Raw genomic sequence first — 22,732 nt, 5'->3', positions numbered from 1 at the left:
AAGTGGTGCCCATTGCCTGGTGGGAACTAGATCTTCTTTGATGCAATGTCAGAAGAAGGAAAAGTATAGTCAGGGCCAGGTTTTGCTCTCTACTATGCATCTTTTTGGTGGAAATCAGTCATAGGCTAGGGAAAGGACTAGAGAGGGAGAGTCCCAAAGGGGTGGTGTGATGGCATCAGTATTACACAGTGTTTGGGTGAGGACCAGAGTCCTGGTCTTCCAAGACTACTCCCTTGTCCAAAGCTTTTCCACTTGCCACACTGCAAACATCCTATGGTATCATTACTTTTAGGCTTATATCCGAATAAACAAGTATAGGAGATAAAGTTGTTCCACTGTTAAACCATACCAGTTCATCCATATGTAAAGCCTATAAACGTGCCTGAGTTTGTACCAGTTATGACAGATCTTGTAGTGATTGTGGCTAAACTCCTGGAACTCCATTACTGTGGAAATTAGCTTCTAGTGTTAAGATCGAAGGTTGTTTTTTAAAAGAACTGAGAAGAAATCATATTAATCCATTGTCACTTATAAACTGTTCGGCTGGAACACTCTGCTTGGTTCTTTGGTGATATCAACACAAAACACTCTGGTTTTACAACTCAGCCCCAAGGCAGAAGTCATTACTTTCTGCTCTCTTTTTAGAATAGACGGTTCATCAATGACATGGTGAAGATTTATTCTATCACTGCCACTAATGCAGTTGATGGGGTGGCGTCCTCATGCCGTGCCTGTGCCCTCGGTTCTGAACAGTCGGGCTCATCGTGTGTCCCCTGCCCCCCAGGCCACTACATTGAGAAAGAAACCAACCAGTGCAAGGAGTGTCCACCTGACACCTACCTGTCCATACATCAAGTCTATGGCAAGGAGGCTTGTATTCCATGTGGGCCTGGGAGTAGAAGCACTCAGGTAAGTGAGTGTGCGTTTCAGTTGTTCCCGGGAAGACACACCTTCATAAAGAAACTCAGAAGTTCCCTTTAATATTTCTCCAGCAACTACAGAGTTGCTAGCTATATTTAGAAATGGCTTTTTCATTTGTGCGTGTGTGTTTTCTGCCCTTAACATTTCTTAAGCACTTAATATGTGCCATGAAGGTCCTAATTCCTGGGGGCATAAAATAGTAAGGAAAGCACTCAAATAAGAATGCCTTCCAAAAATATTAAAATTGATATTTTGTGTCTTCTGTTAAGATAGAGCAAGTAAACTACCTCTGTAGGTGGGACATAGAAATATATGGAGAACAAGTATATCTTAGAACATTTTAAGGGCAAAGGTTGATGACATTTTTGGGTGAAAGAGAAGGTAGTTTTACGGCATGTTGACACTGGTGTAACAGGGACTTGTGGCTGTTTATTAAAATACCTTAATACAAGAAACTAGTTTTGGAGTAACTTCACTCTTACTTTTGAGAAATGCTGATTTTCCTGAACTCTACCTAGGAAAATCTAATTAGTGTTTGGAAATTCTCTATATTCCTATGGTAAAATATAACTAGGACAAAATTACTGAAAGAGTTTCAAACATAGAACTTTTTTGAAACACATTGTTCATAGCAGCTAATATTTTCTTTTGTGCTGTATATTTTTTAATTTCTTAATCTCTAATCAAAGGACCACTCAGTTTGCTATAGTGACTGCTTTTTCCACCATGAAAAAGAAAATCAGAGTTTGCACTATGACTTCAGCAACCTCAGCAGCGTGGGCTCGTTAATGAATGGACCCAGCTTTACTTCCAAAGGAACAAAATACTTCCATTTCTTCAATATTAGTTTATGTGGGCATGAGGTGAGTTCTGGCTGTCAAAGTGAGATGGAGCTGTATTTCGGCTTTGCCTGAGTTGATATTTTCTGTGTTGATGGCCCAATAAAATCTCTATGGGAACTAACAATCAAATGTCAGAAACTGAGCTGTGATTGCTTAAATTCTGTGTTGCCTCCTAGCAGGCCGGCTGGCAGCTTTCTCCAGCAGGGCCAACCTTGTCTGGTTCTGCATTCATCAAGGCACTTATCTAGCCAACTGAAGCCCAAAGCTTGGAGTTAGGGTGTAGGTACTTGAAGCATCTTTCATTTTTTGTAAAAATGGGTCAGGCTTGTCAATCCCACCTATTTTTCAGTCTGGCAGTTTTGGTTTGGGAACGTTTTACTGTTCTTTATGTCGTCCGTTTTAAAAGAAAAAGACTTCCAAGAGGAAGTTTATTCAACAATAAAAAAGGAGGTAAGCAGGAGACAAATGTCGCTTGATCAGGTAGTGTCTGCTAATAAATAATGGGATCTTATTTTTCTATGGGAAGAAGCAGAACCTCAATTAATGCTGGTAATGGGAAGAATTACAGGACTATATGCCCAGTATTTTTATAGATCTATGAGGTTGGGGTAGGAGAGTATGTATATGTATATATACACCATTAGCAGTGATGAAAATGTAATAAGGCATTTCCTCCATGTTTCTTTCCATATTAACTTTGGCATCTCCAGTGGTCTTCATTATGAGATGCTGTGCCACACTTTGTGCAAAGGAAACAAAAAGAGATCTGATGACCACAGATGTTTTCAGACAAAAAGATCTGTAAATTTATTTGGTATAGTTTGGTTTGTCCTGTCCTGATTTTACAGGGAGAGATCAAACACACTTTATTGCTTAGTTACTCAGTTCATTTGACAAATAAATAAATATTAAATACCTGTTATGTTGAATACTGAGTGGAGCAGTGAATGAGATTAGTTACACATTATATTATGCTTCTTTTTGTTCTTGTGCCTGTGTTACCACTGTCTTTCCTTCCATCTTTCCCCTCTTCTTTTCTGTCCTCTTTCTTTCCTTTTTGTCCTCATTCCTTTTATTGTAGTTTACCTCTTTCTTTCCTCAGTAGTTTCTCTCTCATCTTTTCCATTGTTTTCATCTTCTTGGCTTCAGCCATTTAATTTAAGCTTAGTAAAAGTATATTGTACCTGTAGTGTGAGAAGGCTTGGTAGAGGGAGAAAATTTTTTAAGTTTGGATTGTTAGCTGCATTAAGAAAGATAAATCTGTATTCTTTTCTTTATGCTCACGTGTGCTTACTTTACATCTAAGATCAGTAAAATCATGTCCTTTTCCCCCTTATATATTCCTTCATAGAAATTGTAGAGAAAGCTATGGTGATTTGCAGAGGGACTATAGTATATTCAAATAGCCTTTTAACTTTATATATTCCAACTGATTAAATGATTAAAAAAGTAAATCTCTGTATTCTCTTCAACGTACTGTGTAGTTGAGTAGGTACATGTCATTGAGTAAAGACACATGTAGTGACCAACTATTAAGAACTTAGATGGGGGTCCTATGATCTTGCTGCAATATGGCTTTTATGCTTTCTTCTTCAGGCTTCACATTTCCTTTCTGCCACAGTAGGCCGGTAAAGGAGAAGGAAGAGCAAGTCTTCTCCTTTGGAATTAAAATCTTCACTCAGAGTTATCTGGTCTCTTTGAATGCATTGCTATCCTATGAATCAACGTTTTCATAGATGATTTTAGTTCCTTAAATTAGATGGCTTTCATCAGCATAAATGATGCTTGTAGTTGGATGAGCAGTGTAGTATTGAGTGTATATATTCATTATAACTTAAATGACTCTCAACCCTGGTTAGACGTTGGAATTCCTCAAGAGCTTTTTTTTTTTTTTTTTTTTAAAATGCTGGTGCCTGGGCCCCACTTCCTTTTATTGAAAGCAGAATCTCTGCAGTGAGGAGAGAGCCACTGCTCTACTAGAGTCATTAGCTCTCTTGAGATCCACTTTAGAGAATGACTCTTCAGTAAAACCTCTTGATGACTTTGTTTTCCTAGGGGAAGAAGATGGCTCTTTGTACCAACAATATAACAGACTTTACAGTAAAGGAAATGGTGGCAGGGTCAGATGATTACACGAATTTGGTAGGAGCATATGTATGCCAGTCAACTATTATTCCCTCTGAGAGTAAGGGTTTCCGAGCAGCCTTATCATCACAGTCCATCATTCTGGCAGATACATTTTTAGGTAAGCTTCATTTCGTTCCTATATGCATGCATGCAGTTATTCTAAAATTATAGTACTGATAACTTGTCATTGTGTTGGTATTTGCCATAGATGATGAAGGCTATAGGTAATTCTAATCCCTTTGTAACATGGTTAAAAAGCTCCTACAATTGAGATCTATTGATCCATCTAAGTGAGTACAAGTATCTTCTGAGTTTACATATTAACTCATATGTGATAAGATGTTTTTTGAGAGTCTGTGCCTTTCATCAAGTTCTCTAGGAATTTAAGAAGCAAAATAAGTTTGGAAACCAAAACTATAAACAAAATAATAGTAAAAAAAGTAATGTATAAATCTAAATCATAATATTTACCACCAGTTTTCATAATATTTTCTTGTATGAAAAGTAAGCCGGTGACACTTAGCAATGGTGAATGTGCCAAGTTTTATTCCCTACCTGTTTCTTCTGTCTTTGTGGACTGGAAGGTATAGGAAAGTTTGAAGAATGACCTCTCAGTTATTTTTAGGGATCCAGTTCATTAGAACCTCTGGTATGGTGATAAAACATTTAACTACATATCAATCTAACAAGCTTCATAGGTGATTCTAACATACAGCAGATTTGAGGACCATTGCTATAGACTTCAGAGGAATTGAGCTTTAATTTTCAGCACCAAGGTCAGTCACCAAGCTTGTGCTCAGCATCAGAACTCCTCGTCTGAAGGAGAGGTTGCTGTTATTGCTTGCATTTTGGCTCTGCTCTCATTTTGCCTACCAGGAATGAGAAAAATGCCTGACTTTTAGATTAAACAAGTTTTGGAGTTATTTTCTGGAAATTATTAGGGCACAAAATTTTTTGTTTTCTCAAGTATATCTATACTGAGTTGAAAGCTGTATTAGCAAAATAACCCAGCTTGTTCTACAAAACCTAACTTTTTATATTGTTAGGTTATTGAAATGTCAGAGCTGGAAGGAGCTTTAGAGATTATCTCAATTACTTCTTGAATTTTACAAATTAGGACATAACACCCAGGGAAGTGAAGTGACTTAAACAAAATAACAGAGCTAGGGAGTAGATTGTTTTATTTTTTTATTCTATAGAGCTTCATAAGGTTCTTAGTCTTACCATGAACGCATTAATTTAATACGATATTTCTGGTCAAATGACAGTATCAAAGTGAAGCTGTTTTCTATTCATATACACAGAAACTAAATAAACCTAATTTTCCTGTATTGCTTAATAGCTTTTTTTTATTGTTAACTAGGAGTGACAGTTGAAACTACATTGCAAAATATTAATATAAAAGAAGATATGTTTCCACTTCCACCTAGCCAAATACCAGATGTGCATTTCTTTTATAAGTAAGTGAAGATGCCGCTTACCTTGACAATTTTAATCAAAAGAATGTCTCTTCAGGGTGCCTAGAGTCATAGCTTATACTTAACAGATAATCAGTGATTAATTTGTAAATGGAAGACTGAGTGTAAAGTAGGAAACATGAAATATTTTGCAAGTGTTATAGTTCAGATAGATGTCTTTTTTCTGTTATATATATTCTTTTAAATTAGGCAATAAAGAGACTCTACTTCATTGTCTAGACAGTATTTGTAATTCATACATCTTAATAATAGCAAAAGTAGATATGGCTTCTCTTCCCTTTAAAAATTTTTTTTGATTGTGACTTTGATTATAATTATAGTAACTTTGCTAAACACCTTGATGATAGCTTGTCACTTTAGCTGAGAAAATAGTCAACTCTTCATTGGCAGTGAAAGCAAATGAGCCCAGTTTGTATTAAAATTCTCAATTAGTGAACTTGGACACATTTTTCTTCTTCATTGTTTCATAGAGTATAGAAGTAGTTCTACACGGGATATTTATGTCTTGGTGATCTATGTCATGTCTGTTCTGTGGAATGACATTTGCCTTTCAATAGGTCTTCTACAACTACAACATCTTGTGTTAATGGCCGATCAACTGCTGTGAAAATGAGGTGCAATCCTACTAAACCAGGAGCAGGAGTGATTTCAGTCCCCAGGTATTCTTATTTCTATGTGATTATTTCACATTTGTATTTATTGTGAGGAATCAAAACTCCCCAGAATCTTACTATTTTAAAACATGGTCCCTATGAATGCAAAGCAGAAAGAGAACAGAAGAATATGTAGGTTTTTATTATAGGGATATTCTGTGTGTCTCTTAAGAGGAACAAGTCCTCACAAATCTCAGTACATCCCAATCTCCTCAAAGACATATTCGCCTCCTGTTTGCTTAATTGTCTTGAAAATTATTTCAACATATAATTACAGTGTTTGTATCCTTGTATTTATTCTTACTGTTTAGTCCCAATTTCCTTAAGAGCTGGATTATATATAACCTGGCTTATAGTTCTTGATCAACAGTGAACCACCTGGGTGATCGAGATTGAAGTAATTGAACCTCTGAATCATGGTTTCTTTCTCTGTGAGAGAATAGGGGCCAGGGTGGATAATTTGTATGATCCATTTCCAGCTCCTCCGTTTTCTGATTAATAGTGGCAGAATCACCAAGGTAGAATCTGATCTATAGAATATATAATACAGTTCATTTGACTTGCTGGAGTTGAGGCAGTAGCTCTCCACAGTCTAGATTTGACTTCTACAGTCCATATTGGGTAGAAACACTAGGAGAAAATGGGCAATTTCATGGACTCAGAACTGTCAACTTAAATAATGCTTTCATGGTGTGAGTGACACTTAAATGTCTGCTGATTTTTGTTTTTTGCAGTTATTCATTGTTCTGTATGTAGATTGTTTATTTCTAATATTTGTTGGATTAAGGTACCTTTATCATAGTTTGACTTGAACGTATTTCTCAAGTTAATATAAATATATATGTGTGTGTGTGTGTGTGTGTGTATACACACACACACACACACACACACACACACATATACATATATAATTTTCTTTTAAATAAAATTTTATATTAAATTTTATTTAAAAGAAAATGACTGACTTAGTTTTGTTTTTGATAGTTTCGCAGTAACCATTGAGAGATTTTAAGCTATTGTGCTTATGCATATCAGGACATCAGTATTGGAAATCAGTGGTCTGAGCATTGCTTCGGCATCTTAAAAGTATTTCCAGGGGTATCAATATTGTGGGTTTACTTTGGGGCACAAAAGGACACTCGTATTCACCTCTTAACCAACTGTGTTTCTCTGGTTCTCATAGATCTAGGAATTAATTTTTCTTTTCACCTTTTCAAGGTGAGAGAAGTATATGATCAGAGGAGAACATAATAAAAGTTACTAGACATCAGTGAAAGAGACAGAGGGAGCCTGATGCTCAAGGGCATCATTTGGTGGAGGATCCCTATGCCAGCATCCAAGCTGGAGTCAAGGCAGCAAACCACCCTTTGTTTATGAGAAAGTGTGTTTAGAGTTTCTTTAATTATTCCCTGATATCCCCCCAAATAGCTTTGAGTTAAGATGCTCGTTCTGTTAATGGTAGCACTTATAACATCCTTCCTTGGACTTAGCAATGAACCTCTCAGAGTCTAGCCTCTAGGAGTCTACCTGGATGGCTTCCAAAGCCTCTCCAGGTCTCTCATCCAAGCAGATAATATTACCAAAGATTAGATCTGTCCATGAGAAAATATATCCACTCTAACTCTCCCAAGGTGGGTTCTGATGTTTTAAGGTAAAAAAAAAAAAGTTTCCTGATGTTAAATTATGGCACTTAGAAACTGAGTTTTTCCTTGTGGGGAGGGGAAAAGTAGTTTTTCCTTTAACCTGTAGTAGTTTATTCTACTTCAGGAATATAACTGTCTTTGCCAGGGTTTCTCAAGATCACTTGTGGCAGAATACCTTGGGGTTTCTTTTAAAAATCAATTTCTGGATCTTTCCAAAAACATAAAGAATATCTTGAGTGTTGAGCATAGGAATATATATTTTTTAAACACAAAACAGTTCTGGGAGTCTGGCTGGCTCAAATGGAGGAGCGTGCGACTCTTGATCTAGGAGTTTTGAGTTAGAGCTCCCCACTGGGTGTACAGACTACTTAAAAACAAAATCCTAAAAGAAAACCTGCAAGACAATTCCTAAGCATATTAAAATTTAGGAGCTACTAATCTTAACCTAGTGAGACAAATTCTCAAACTTTGTTCTGCATTTTAATTTTCTGAAAAGCTAATTTAAAATACCTTAGTCTAAAGGGTAATCATTCACCCATATTTGATAAGACTTTGTATATAATTGTCATGCACATCCAGGTTTGAGGACCATTGCTCTAGGGAACTGCTCGAACCTAACAATCTAAGTGTGTTTTAGTTCTTTCTTGAATCAGTTTCCCATTAGGGCACAAGGGGGAGCTCTGGGATCAGAACATGAGAAACAGCAGCTTGTCCTGAAATAATTAGAATTTTTTTTAGCTGTGGGGCTGAATAAAGATTTCCTACTAACAGTAAGGAATTGTTAACAGAGCCCAGTTTCTTACGTTACTTTTGAAGCGGATTTACTTTGCAGTTTTCTTTGGGGAGCTTTAAGATCTCCATAAGAGAGGAAGGTGCTAACCAGGCACTTGCCTCGAAAAATCTCATATGCTGTAACCAAAAAAATCTCAGAAAGCAGACTTCGGCAATTTGGAAGGGATGCCACCCCCGGGAATTCTCCTCTCTTGGCCAAGAATCTTGGCAAACCAGGAAAGGAGACTTTAGTAGTAGTGATGTTGGTTGGGGCTCTGTATCTTGGTGACCTGGGAAAATGGGAATGTCTTAACAGAGTCGTGGGGCAGGAGAAAAGGGGCAATGTGTATTCTCTACGTATCTCATCTGAAGTTTAGAGGGAACAGCAAATTATCAGGGCTGCCTACTAATCTGCAATTGGAAAACTACAACCTGTCTGTTTGGTCTGGCAAATGCAGTTGGTTTCTAATTCTACAAAGTGTCTGGAAGGTGTGAGACATTTTAGATAAAAATTTAACAGCATGATGTCTGTGGCAGATGCAATCTGAGAGCCAGGCTGGACTTTGGGATTATCTGGTGCAGTTTGTATCTTGGCCAGCAAACGAATTTGTAACAAAGTAGACTGCTGATATCCCTGAATAGATCCCCCTCCAGCCTCTGCCTAAGAAACTTTGCCAGCCTCCAGTCATGATTGGAGGTGGTTGGAAAACTTGGAAGTTCTTCTTTCATTAGGAAAACTTTGGACCCAGCATTGTGTTTGAAGAGTTCTTTCAAATATGTGAGAAATTTCTATTAATGGAAAGGTTTTGAAAACGCATCATTAGAAAATGGGCAAAAGGAATCATTTTTACTCTGATAATGGAGATGTCATAGCACCTTAGAGATCCCTCAGTCAGACCCATTCATTTCACACAGTAGGAAACACTGAGGACCCAGGCTGTATAACTGTGTTGGCACATTCAGGATGGAATGTTGTCCTGACTGTGTCTCGTTCTGTTCTTACCATCATGTTTTCATCTTGCTGTTTTTTCCCTCCAGTTCTTCACAGGTAGAGATTTGCAAAGAAGCACACTAGGCAGAGAGACAAATATCACATTTATCTGGGGGATAACTCATTTGATCTGCAAGTTATTGGTGCCTTGTTTAAAATGAGTCATCCTCCCTCCAACAAGGTCATCTTTAGTAATGGTATGAGTTAGAGGAAAACATCGTGCTCTCTCTTTCTCTTTCCCTCAACTTATAACTATATTTAACTGCTTGGGTGGTTCATAAATCAGTCTAAAACTATTTTGCCAAAACCTCCTTCAAAATCCAAGTTCATCTTCAGTTTTAAGTGTAGCCTCAGTCTCAGAGATGGAGTCAAGCTAGTGGGCGTCTCAGGGCCAAGTGGAGAGGGGCTGTTGCTCATTAAAAAAAAAAAAGAAAGAAAGAAAGAAAGAAAGCAAGCAAGCAAGCATAGCCTCTGAGAATATTATATCTCACAAAAGGGATGCTTCAGAAATCTGTCCTGAAGGCGTTCAGAGGTTGAATGTACCAAGGCTTTATTCCACAGGCTCTGATTGAGAGTTCCTCTGTCAAAGTCTTCGGACCTATAGGACACTAATGTAGTATCATCTTTGGTTTTGGGGGAGTTCTGTTGAAGCCAAGATGTCTATCCATTTTGAGTTGGTAGGAGCCAGAGGATAATGATTGGTTAACGGAGTTCCTTGTTTTCTTTTTCCTCTGAACTATTTATGGACAGATAATAGATATCTAAATCTGCACAAGTTAAATTTAAAAGACATTAGAATTTAAAATTTTAAAGCCAAATATGTTCTTAGAACAATGAAAATGAGGAGGCATATAAAACACTATGAGCAACAAGTAAAAACCCATTATGATTAAGAAATGGAAAAATTCTAATACAGAATCGTTAAAATTATATGCTTCAGCACTAATGAGTAATCTTAAGACATGACATAAAAATGTCACGAAACAGTCATAAAGTTTAAGGATCCATTTTGAAATAAGGATGACAAAAGTTTGACAGATTTTGCAGAGCCTGGAGGTAAAAGGGACTGGGGAGTGTCAGCTAATGTAGTTTGTACAGATCTTGATCAGATTCTGGCTTTTGGTAATTAACCTCGGGGGGAATCTGTAAAAAGGGCGGTTTTTGCAGGAGACTGGTAGAATTTTATATCCCTGGATCTAAGAGGTATAGGTCAAAAAATCTTATGTTCAAACTCAGTCATAAGTGATTTATACTCTTCAGCCTCAGGGCAAACAAAATTGGAGCAAGAACCAAAGCCATTTTATGGACCCCACACAAGAAGGCTTTCTGCCCATTGGCATTCTTAGCAGAGAAAGGTTGAGCTTTCTCAGAAGCCAAAGCCGAAGGGAGTTACTGGCAGCTAGTCAGCATCTCCTATGCCAGACGATGCCCGTCTGTGAACTCCGAGATAGGGGAACCCCAAGAAACCCAGAAAAGCCTCACATGAAAGCGTCTGAGTAACATTAGTGCTCTGACACCAAATGAGAAAAGTTCTAGGCATATAAGACTATGGCCTTTCCCCCCAGTCTCCTGAGACCCACTGTACGAGGGATAGAAACATACTTACACTGTACATGAATTTATTTTAACTTTGGAGTTTGCATAAAGTTCAGGCAAAAACAAGTTTATACTGCTTTATCAACTGTCTAAACAATTAGCAATAGTTTGAGTATTGGGTTGTAATAGTTCATAAGAAATTAAGATTACTGTCCATGAATTAGTAGATGAACCAAGTAGACCCTGCTTTAGGTAAGATGATTCATTTAGAGGATGCTAATAACTCATAGCTCAGTCCACTTTACCCCCAGAAAATGTATCCAATTTAGAATCTAAGACATCACTTACTTAAAAAAAAAAGATTCACCTGAATTCTTACACATGGCCAGTGCTATCCGCAGTGGTAAGGCAGTTCCAGAGCAAAATAAGGAAACTGGAAAGTCTTCCTCGTTTAACAGTAAAACCAAATTAGGATGCACTGGTTATCCTTTGTGTTGATGGTGGTTTCTCTACCTAGAGTTCACAGCCCTGGGGTCATCTTGTGGAATTCTAGCCTTGCATACCCCAGCTTTCCAGGATTATGTACTGGCTCTTTAGACATCTTCTCTCTGGTTTCTATGGTGATCTTGTGGATCAAAAATTATAAAAGAAGCACAATTAGTGACACCTTTACAAGGCCAGGGGGTAGGGGGTAGAGATAGTGGTGGCACAGGTCATCAAAGGGAAACAGGTTTCACATATTTGGCATTAAAGTGTTTGTCTATCTTACTACTTGCTTTTTTGTTCTTAGTAGAAGAAAAAAATATATATATACTCTTGCATCTTTTTTTTCCCTATTTTCCTTTTATATATAAGCACTATTGAAATTAGTACTGCTTCCTACATCCTTGTCATTTCACAGGGAAGGGCTGATTCAACTGTGGAACTTAACGTTTATAACAAAGAATCAAATTTGGATGTTCCACATTGTAAATGATTCGTTGGGTTCAAAGAATTGAAGAATTGATTCTAAACTAAACTGCTTTTAACCTAAGAATATATTTTAAAAAGTGGAGTCTACCGGGGAAAGGCACTGAATCATTGCAGTATTTTGACACCTAATGGCAGCTTTATAAGTTATATCAATGTCTTGATTTCTTCCCCCAATTCTGTACTTCTCCCAGTTCTATAGAAAGTGATGTGAATTGTTAATAGTCTTTTATATTTTGCAGTACTTTAAACTTTCCCAAATTGTTCTCTCATTTTGTCCTTTATAACAACCCAGTGAAGGCAGTGGAACAGACATCTCATTTCTGATAAATTACAGATCTGAAACAGCATGGGGGAGGGGCCGAATCACTTGTGGAAAAACACAAAATCACTTGCAAGTCCAGCCACACCTGTAACCCAGGTTTTCTCTGCAGAGCTCTTTGCAACTTTGATTAATTTTCCCCTTTTCTTTTTTATTTGTTCAGTTTTTTTTCTCGAATTTTACCAAACTTATTATTTTATTTTCCCAAGATAAACAGCCCTCACCACCCTTGAAAATGTCTCTGTGTGGGAAAGATAAAACAAAATAATTTGGGAAGGAGAGAATTGAGCAGGAAAGTATTTTGGTACTTTTTGCTAAATGATCAAAAAAGTTAATTACCTTTAAAGTTTCAGCTCATTGTTATGCAAATAATAATTGTGTTCTTGAAAAACATTTCTAATAGGTTACCCAATTTTTTTCAGAAGTGCAATGTTGAGTTGGTTTTACTGATGGGAAGTAGGGATCATTTTTTTTAGTGGCATGATTTTCATCTCTTGTACTTACCATTTTTTTTTTAAATCTCTTTTTGTTTCTTGGTCTGAATATACTTTACTCCCTTTTACAAACAAATCAAGGCAGGTAAGAGTTAAGCCATTTTTCCAAAGCGTCCCCCTTCATCATTGTTCTTAGCTCTCATAGTACCAGGCCTCTCTTTCTGAAGCACGTTACACAGAATCATGCTTTTATTTACATCTCACCACGTTGACTTGGTCTACAGCATGCAAGCATTTGGAAGGATAGGCCTCTAAAAACGTAGTCCATTTTTAGGTATTGTAGACTTCTGTGTCAGGGTTCATATTGTAGAGTATCCTGAGAATATATACTGAGGGTATGGAATTTTACTTCGCTGGTAGACCGAAAATTACAGTTTTGGATTGCCTATCATCAGAAAGGCATCTGAAGTTAAAACTTAAGAAGGGGTGTTTTGGGGTTCTCCCTATGATTGTGTGTCTATCTTTTGCCCTAGGTGTTTCAGGACACCTGTACTCAGCAGCAACAAAGGTCTAAAGGAGGTTTTCAGGGCACTGCCCTGAATTTGCACACTTAATTTAAGGGAAGTATAGTAGACAAATGAAGGGAATAGTGTTCTCCCCATTTTAATTAATTCATGAACAAAACAGCCATTCCCACCAGAACCTTTCCACATAACTTCCTGCTTCAGTCAATAAGGATTCTCCACACAGTAAAAGCAGTTTAATTTTATCCATGCTGTGTTTATCTGTCCCTAAAAGGAAGGAGGCAAACTGATATAATAGGCCCACCCACCAGCAAGCAGTTTCAAAAAGTCTCCATTCCAGCCCTGCCTGGTGGTTGGTTCAGTGCGATCCTGCACCTGTGTCTAAGGCCCCTGCGTCATCACCGGGTGGTGACAGTAACTGCCTCTTGAAAGAAGTCATCGTCTGGCTGAGGCAAACCAGGAGTGCACAGTCATTTCCATCCTTCAGCTGTGTGTCGATCTGGTAGTTGTTTTGTTTGTCTTTTCACTTCAGGTTGTTTTGTTTTCATGTCCCACCCCCCCCTCCCGCCCCCGCCCACCCCACCCCACAGCACTGTCGAGACCATGGTCTAGTTCATCATTCTTTTCCCTGAAACCTTTGCCTAAACACATTACTTCAAACAGAAATGGCACCTCCATCCACCACCTAGTTCTTGCCTGTATGCCTTGTGCCCACGCACTGTCCTGCTCTTGAAGCCATTGTGATCATGACCAGCTTGGAATTCCCTTCCAATCCGTCTACCATTTCATCCCTCTGGCAGGCATTCCTTTACTTTCTTCCTTTCTCTTCTGGCTAACTCCTATTGGATATTCTAGACTTGTCTTAGGCATGCCTTCCACCAAGAAGTTCTCCCAGAACTTTTGTGTCATTATATCTGTCTCCTTTAAATTAAAAAAAGGAGCTTTAGAGAGACAAAATTCCCGTGCCATACAGTTTGCCCATTTAAAACAGGCAAGCCAGTGGTTATTAGTATATTCATAGATATATGTAGCCATCACTATAGTCATTTTTAGAGCTTTTTCATCACCTTAAAAAGACCTATACCCTTTGGCTATTGCTTCTCTTTACCTTAGCTCCCTTCCATACTCCAAGCTTACCACTAACTTACTATTGCTGTGGATTTTCTTATTTTGGACTTCTATAAAAATAGCATCATTTAATATATAGAATTTTTTTAAAGCTTATTTATTTTGAGACAGAGCAAGCAGGAGAGGGACAGAGAGAGGAAAAGATAGACTCTCAAGCAGGCTCCGCATGGTCAGCACAGAACCTGATGTGGGGCTCAAGGAAGGGCTTGAACTAATGAACAGTGAGATCATGACCTGAGCCGCAATTAAGAGTTGGACGCTTAACCTACTGAGCCACTCAAGTGCCCCAAATACATATAACTTTTGATAGGCTTCTTTTACTTAGTATATTTTTGAGGTTCATCCAAGTTGGGGCATGTATTACTTCTGCATTCCTTTTTATGGCCTAGTAATTTCCCATAGAATGGTAATATCACATTTGTTTATCTCTTCATCTGCTGAAGGACATTTGAGTTGTTTCCACCTTTGGGCTGTTAAGAATAATGCAGTTATGAACATTCATGTACAGGTTTTTGTGTGGATAAACGTTTTTATTTCTCTTGGATTTTTATCTAGAAGCGTAATTACTGGATCATGTGGTAACTGTTTGTAATGGTCTGAAGAACTGCCACCTTATTACAAAGCACTTGTCTCTCTTTACAGTCCCATTAGCAGTGTATATAGGTTCTAATTTCTTAACATTTTTGCAACTCGTTATTGCCTGTCTTTTTGATTGTAGCTATCCTAATAGGTGTGGAGTTGTGGTTTTGCACCCACACATTGCTTTCCGGTATGCAGTAGGCACTCCAATGTTTATTGGACTTGGCTGAATATAAGAGCTGTCATTTCATTTTTTATTTCAGCAAGTGCCCAGCAGGCACCTGTGATGGGTGTACATTCTATTTTCTGTGGGAGAGTGCTGAAGCTTGCCCTCTGTGCACAGAACATGACTTCCATGAGATTGAGGGAGCCTGTAAGAGAGGATTTCAGGTAAGTGTCATATCTACCTACACAGAGCTATGTGATTGAAGAAAAATAGACAAGTCTGGCATCACTCAGATCCTAGAAACTCAGGTTCAAAACCATGGCTAAAGCTTATAGTTAACTTAATGTTGCATTAATATGCATTTAAAATCAAATTTAGTATGTAAACTCCCATATGCGGGGGTAGCTGAAGGTATGCACTGGCATTGGGAAAAATAAATCATGCAAAGGAGTTGTAGGCTATGGTGTTTATCTGGTTTATAAAAATATCAAACGAAGATGTGATTTATATAATGCAGTTATAGGTATAATTAAGACATGGGTGATATAAGTGATTCACTACAAGAAGCATATCTAAAGAGTAAATAAAGCATGTACACACATAATAAAAGCAAGATCCTACTCTGTATTTTCTGCGCAATCATATCTTTGCTAATGTGTTTTTTAAAATAAAGTTGGGATTCTCCACTCTATATTTTTTATTTCCTTTTTCCATTTAATATATTTCTCTTGTCATTAAATTTTTTGAAAACGTGATTTTTAGTGATTGACAAATATTCTATTATAGAGACAATTTGGGATTTAATAAAACCCCCGATGGACATTTGAGAAAAATTGAAAACTGTATTTTTGTAAATAACTCTGTAAGGAACACCCTAGTTGGAAATTTGATTCTTTCCTTAGAATTTATCATAAAGAAGAGATTAATTGGATCTAAGGCAATGGACATTTTTAAGGTTCTTGATACATATTACTAACGTGATCTGGTCGTATCATTTTGCGCTTCTGCTAGTAGTGTTTGAGCATGCTTATTTCACTGCACTAGCTTTGAGTAGTGCCATAGGAAAAACACAAGCTTTTCTTCCTTCAAGATGACTTACCCCTTCAACCTGTCTGAAGTCTATTGAACTAACAATAAAAATGCACAAATGATATTAAATCACTACTGGGGGTGGTAACCTTATTGGGGAATTGGCATCAGAGAATCAGATTCTGATAGGATTTCTGAAAATCTGGAACACAGATGGGCTAGGACTGTTGCTCAGGTCACCTGGAGTGGGGAGCATGCTGGAGTGCTCACTGCATAAGGGGATCAAGGAGCGAGCGCTGTGTGGTCCAGGAACATGTAGAGGAGCGTGTCACTGGCTGGTCGGGGGGCAGGAGTGCAGGAAGAAATCAGAATGCTCTACCTAATCTCCTGCATTCAGAGTATTAGGAGCACTAGTGTTCCCCTCTAGGGATTTTTCTAACTTTAATTTAGGAAGTGAACCTGTAGTAAGAAATACATTGTACAGCAAATGTAGTACACAAACACCAACTCAGACACTTAGCAATATGCCTAAAAATGAAATTAAATTTCATGGTACAGTACCTATTTTCATATTTTATGATAAAGTCTAAGCGTAAAGTTAATATAAAATGTGTTTTCATCAAATGATTTAATACAGAACAGGAAAAGTTCCCAGATGGGCAACACTAAAACAAAAATTAGGAATGTTTTATTTAATTCATCAAGTGTGCTTGCCTCTGGATAGCTCATTCCAGTTTGGAGCACACAGAGACCATGCTGCTCATGCATGTAGTACACTGTTCAGCCAGTTTCTTTTTAACATTTTTAAGTGGGTCAAGGATGGAAATTCTTAGCTTACAAAAAAAAATGGTTTCTTTGTAGTCCTCATAATAATGATAATATACTTTTTATGTCTCACAGTGGAAATTCTTTTTTACCATTTCTCAAAAATTGATACACTTATTTAAAAAAAATTTTTAACGTTTTTATTTATTTTTGTGTCATAGAGACACAGAGCATGAGCAGGGAAGGGGCAGAGAGAGAGGGAGACACAGAATCTGAAGCAGGCTCCAGGCTCTGAGCTGTCAGCACAGAGCCCAACGCGGGGCTTGAACTCACAGACTATGAGATCATGACCTGAGCCAAAGTCGGACACTCAACTGACTGAGCCACCAGGCGCCCCGATACACTTATTTTTTAAAGAATAAATAAAAAACAAATGCATTCCCTTCTTTGGCCACCAAGTTCAACTCCAGGGCTTTGAAAAGTCGGATGACCTCTTTTCTAAATATTCTTTAATATTCAACATTTCTCTTCCAGAAAGTAATGATTAAAAGTTTAAGACCATGAGATTACAACAGTTTCTCTAATTTCATTCAAACTTTCCTTATTTAAAAAAAAAAAAGCACTTCTGTTCAGCATGCTATAAGAATGTTACGAACACATAGTTGCAAGGTGATTGTTTTTAGATATTTGTTTTTGTCCTAAAAATAAACTTTTGGAACACTTTCATGTGTTAATCATATTGAAATATATAATTTCCCTCTCCAAATTTCAAATGTAACTTGAGAAACTGCAAAATTGGTTAAATACACCTTTCTGTTAGACTTAGATGTCAAGTTTGAAAATATTTGCCATAGGAGATTGGGCTTCAGTTAGAAAAATATAAATGCCACACTTAAGCTCATGCACCTTAGTGTATTCCATTGAGACAGTAAAACAAATGGGTATGACACAGGAAGTGGGTATTTACTGCCAGTCTCTGAATAAAATATTTTAAAAAGTCTGCCATTCAGTGAGCTTTATATTATACTAATGACAGCTTTCCCTGTTTTCCGTTATGGTAGTCCCGCCTTCCCCCATGAAGGATATGTACCCAACCGCCCTGTGAATGCCTGAAACCATGGATGGTACCGAACACTATATATATACCTTGCTTTTCCTTATACATACGTACATACATACCTATGATTAAGTTTAATTTATAAATTAGGCACAGTTAAAGGTAACAATCTGCGGTAATAAAGGTTAAGTGAATGTGGTCTCTCTCTCAAAATATCTTAACCGCACTAAGCTCCCCCTCCTTGTGATGAGGTGAGATGATAAAATGCCTGGGTGATGAGATGAAGTGAGGTGGATGACATAGGCATCATGATGTACTGTTCGGCTAGTATTGACCTTCTGATGATCTATCAGGAGGGTCATCTGCTTCCCAAGTGAACCCCCAGAAAGTGAAGCTGCAGGTAAGGGGGCAGGTACTACGGCATGTTCATGAGCAAGGGTGGATTTCTTTGGGTGGCAACAGCCTTATGATAGAAAAAAACAGTGATTGCAAAATAGTGCTGTGGGTATCATTTCAGTTTTTAGTAATTGGACTGTGTTTCTGTCCCATTTCCCGCTCCATCCTTTGCAGTTTTTCACTCTGTATTGATGGAGAGCATATGTTCCCAATTCTGTAAATTTATTGAATCCAGATGTGTATGAAGTTACATTTACACACTGCAGCAAGTACCCACTTAGAGTTGTTGTAAACTCTGAGAGTGGCACAACTCGGGGAAGAAATGCTCTTATCAGATTGGATCTGAGAAATCTGTACCAGCTTCTCAGTATGTAGTAAGCATTACTTCCAAATGTCATCCAGTAGTAAAGATTTGAAGAGATACTGTGTTATCACTAAGAGGGATATTTTTAAGTTTATCATCAAATTTATCTCACTCTGTTCACAAAATATCCCAGCATGCTGGAAGAATAAATTTTTCAGCTGCAGTGTCAGCCATTTTCTCCTCTGCCAATGACGTGACCGAATGAAGGGATAAGGCATTCTAATTAATAGTTACAGATGACTGAGGAATTGTGCCAGTAGCTTGATCTTTTTTTTTTTTTTCTTTAACAATTTGAGGAGTTTATTGAAAACTTAAGTATTCTGGGTTTACAAAGATCTTTTTAATTTGAAATTTTAACATTTCGGCTATAAGACTATCATTAGACATTAGAGCTTTAGCATTTTCACTGGCAAAAATTTTTGTTAGAATGTATTTCCAATGAAGTCATCATTGGCTGACCAGAGTTAACAGCTTTCTTTTTATTGTCATTATTTACACTTAGAGATGCAGCATTTGAATTTGATTGAACATGCCCCTCATTTCTCACCTCATCATTCTTATAAAAATAATGTGACCCCTTTGAAATGTAGTTTATTTACATTAAATTTAATGAAAATGTTACAGTTGTCATGCAGTAAAAAAAAATTTCAATTACTAATGTCCTTTCTAAAAAACATGCTGAGAATTTTTATCCAGAACTTGGTTGAAACTTTTCCTTAAAGTAAATATGGTTCTCCTGTTCTTTGTGTCATTGCAGAAACCTGCGTGCATGTAGAATGAAATTACACATCATGGTGTTATCCTTCTGTTAGGGTGTTGTTCAAGTGACCATCAAATACCAGAATATTTAGTCAGACACAATGGTCAAAAAATTGAGTGTTCTATGTCATTTAATGTCAGTGAATATAATCATCATGCAAGTTGCTGCTGGTCATTGTATTCGTTGAAGTATAAAAGGAAGCATGCACTGTATTCTAATTTTGGCTCTGGTTAGTGTTATTTGATCTATTCATAAAGAAATTCCTGATTGCTATTCAGTATATTGATTTTGTTATTCACTAGTCAGTTGCAAGTTGCAGTTTGAAAAACATTGCCCTAACAACACTGAGTCCTCTACTTTGGGAGCATAAGAATAAGGACCTACTGTGGGAGGTGAACCAGAATAATGCATGGGAAAGAAGGGTGTAGTCTGTGTGACTCCCCCAACACCAGTCACCAAAGCCTGCCAGTCCTGGTGTGCCTACATGTCCTGGGTCCTGAATTTTTCTCTTTTTCTCAGGGGAGACGCTTGTTGGAGGAACTGGACTAACATCATAGGTGGATGAAACCCGTTCCAGTTACCTGTATTAGACAACCTAAGTTGTCATTTAAAAAGATGACTCAGAAGTCAGGGATCATAAGAAGTTTGAGGAAAAAAGCACAAATACTGTGTCCAAATAGAGTCATTTTTATTCAACCTCCTCAACATGTACCCAGCCTTCTGATCTGGTGACCCATGTTTTTATTTGGTTTTGTTGTATTTTTGTTCATTATTTTCTTATTCATTCCCTGTCTTTCTTGTCTTTCTGAAGCTTCTACTAGCTGAGTGCTGAATGATCCTCTATGCTTACTATGAATAAAGAGCAGAACCCTTCTCCTTCTGAATCTCATTTCACATGTCATCTGTCTATGTGTGTTTTTAAAGGAAACCTTGTATGTATGGAATGAACCTAAATGGTGCATTAAAGGAATTTCTTTGCCTGAGAAAAAGTTGTCAACCTGCGAAACCGTTGACTTTTGGCTGAAAGTGGGAGCAGGTGTGGGAGCTTTCACTGCGGTTTTGCTGGTGGCTCTAACTTGCTACTTCTGGAAAAAGAATCGGAAGTAAGTAACCTCATTGGAGTGACCATGTAAGAACTGAAGGATTTCTTGTGAAAAATGTAGACCTAATTATGGTTACATCCAGTAGTTTCTTTCAGAGAGACAAGAACTTTCTCCCAGTGAAGGAGTTACAGGAAAGGCCTTTAAGAAAAGAAATGGAAATGATTATTATTCTGGTAATAGATTATAGAATGTTAGAGGTTATTGAATTAGACCTATCTGTATAAAACAGAGAGCAATGGAGGCTCTTGTTTGCTCAGGTAGATGGGAGCAGAGCTGAGATCAGAAGTTAAGTTGTCTCTCTCTGCCTCTATTTTTCTTTTCATGACAACATTGTGTCTTCTTGCTCCACTGTTTTCTTTTTCAGTTTCTTGTGGAAAGATACTTGCAAAGAAATAGACCAAGTTTATAGGCAGATATGACCTCTGTTTACTCCAATACTCCAAGAATGTAGAGTTGAATATTGAGTCTATTTTCTGAATGTATATTGATCTGTTATAAGGTAGTAAATAGAAAGGAATGAGTTGTATAGAGAAACAATAAAGACCAAATCACTTACCTATGGTATTTTCATTCGTATGAACTAAACTTTGGAAAATTATATAGTGAGTTAGCTTCCAAATATTTCTACATTAAGAAAATGCATTCAGATGTCAAGGTTTCTCTCTGTTTTTCAAAAGTTCTTCATAATTGGACAGGTTAATCAATGTGAGTTAATTGATAACTTTAACTGTACTGCCATTATTCTCATTATTCTCTGAAATCCTGGAAAAGATTTGTGCATGGATGGTAGGTAAATGAGAACACATAGTGCTTTAGCTATAGGCGAGGGAAATTTGTTAGCAATAGAGCAACTATACTACAAGAGCATTTAATGAGCTGGTTTATGACCACCTAAAATGAGTATTAATTTATATTAATCAGCCACTTTATTTATCACTACTTAGACTGGAGTACAAATATTCCAAGTTAGTGATGACAACTAACTCAAAGGAGTGTGAACTCCCAGCTGCAGACAGTTGTGCTATCATGGAAGGAGAAGATAATGAGGAAGAAGTTGTATATTCCAATAAACAGTCACTGCTGGGAAAACTCAAATCCTTGGCAACAAAGGTGAGAGCAGAATTGTAAGCTGGTATGACTGTGCATTTATTGATGAGGGGCTTATTAACTTAGTAGTAGCATTCATACAACCCTGTCATTTGGTCTGGCTCTTTCTCCATGGTTGGTTATCCAACAGAAATACCACTAGAAGTACACCAGGATATAAACATAAGAATATTCACTGCAGCATTGTTTTTTTTTCTGGTTAACAAAGCAGAAACAACCTTACACACCATGAATAAGGAGTAGATAAGGAATTTCCATATACAAAGTAATGGAATACTATACAACTGTGCAGCTGTGAAGATTGATATATCTGCTAATAGGTCCAAGATAAGTAAAGTAAAACAACACATGGACGATCACAGTAATTAAATATTCATTTAAGTTAGTCTTCACCTATCAAACCATTAACAGTGGCTGCTTTGGGGAGTCTTAAACTAATTGGAATCTTTAAGTTTTGAAATGGTGTATTTTTGTACTTTTTGGATTTTCACAAAGATAATGTATTCTTTTCTAATTTTAAAAGTCTTAGGTTAATTAAAGATCTTACTTTTTTTTTTAATTTGGTCACAAGGTGTTTTCACATTGAAAAGGCCAAAGTTATATAAACTGTTGAGGTATTAAAGGTACCTTATCAGATGCCATCACATTTGTCAGGTTTGAAATGATTACTGTGTCCAAACAGATTAACATTATTAAGCCTTAAAGGTTGCTTGTAAATACATTTTATTGACATTCTTTACCATTGACCTAAAATATGAGAAGTTAGCAGTTTACCCCCTCAGCATTAAAGATAGAATGAAATAGAGGAAAGAAAATGTGTTTCAAATAATTTTCAGCAGGAAGGACAAGTGACAAAAGATTACATTTATTGAGAATGTTTTAATAACTATTTCCTTTTACTCTCATTTAAGTATGTAAATATATTACAAGGTATCATTTAAAAATAAAATGAATGAGCCATATTTACTTTCTGCTAATGATTAACTTTTTTTTTTCAATGTGGTACCTTAAGAAGGATGCTATTGCTATGGAATAACAAATGAACAGTTAGTATTAAGAGATGAGAT

The 22,732-nt window shown here is 37.1% G+C and overlaps 1 protein-coding gene across 1 annotated transcript in view; it reads left to right on the top strand.

Moving 5' to 3' along the window:
- ELAPOR2 (endosome-lysosome associated apoptosis and autophagy regulator family member 2) overlaps positions 1-22,732 on the top strand; it is a 175,837-nt gene that overhangs the window by 139,599 nt on the left and 13,506 nt on the right. The window contains exons 14-21 of the mRNA XM_060632367.3: positions 646-909; positions 1,611-1,784; positions 3,819-4,008; positions 5,254-5,350; positions 5,926-6,027; positions 15,182-15,308; positions 20,380-20,558; positions 21,503-21,668. Coding sequence (XP_060488350.1) covers positions 646-909; positions 1,611-1,784; positions 3,819-4,008; positions 5,254-5,350; positions 5,926-6,027; positions 15,182-15,308; positions 20,380-20,558; positions 21,503-21,668 — 1,299 coding nt within the window. The remainder of the gene's footprint in view (positions 1-645; positions 910-1,610; positions 1,785-3,818; positions 4,009-5,253; positions 5,351-5,925; positions 6,028-15,181; positions 15,309-20,379; positions 20,559-21,502; positions 21,669-22,732) is intronic.

The sequence above is a fragment of the Panthera onca genome, chromosome A2, assembly GCF_046562875.1.
Source record: "Panthera onca isolate mPanOnc1 chromosome A2, mPanOnc1 haplotype 2, whole genome shotgun sequence".
Lineage (NCBI taxonomy): Eukaryota > Metazoa > Chordata > Mammalia > Carnivora > Felidae > Panthera > Panthera onca.
Note: the sequence above shows the minus strand (reverse complement) of the source record. Positions and strands in the feature narration are given on the sequence as shown.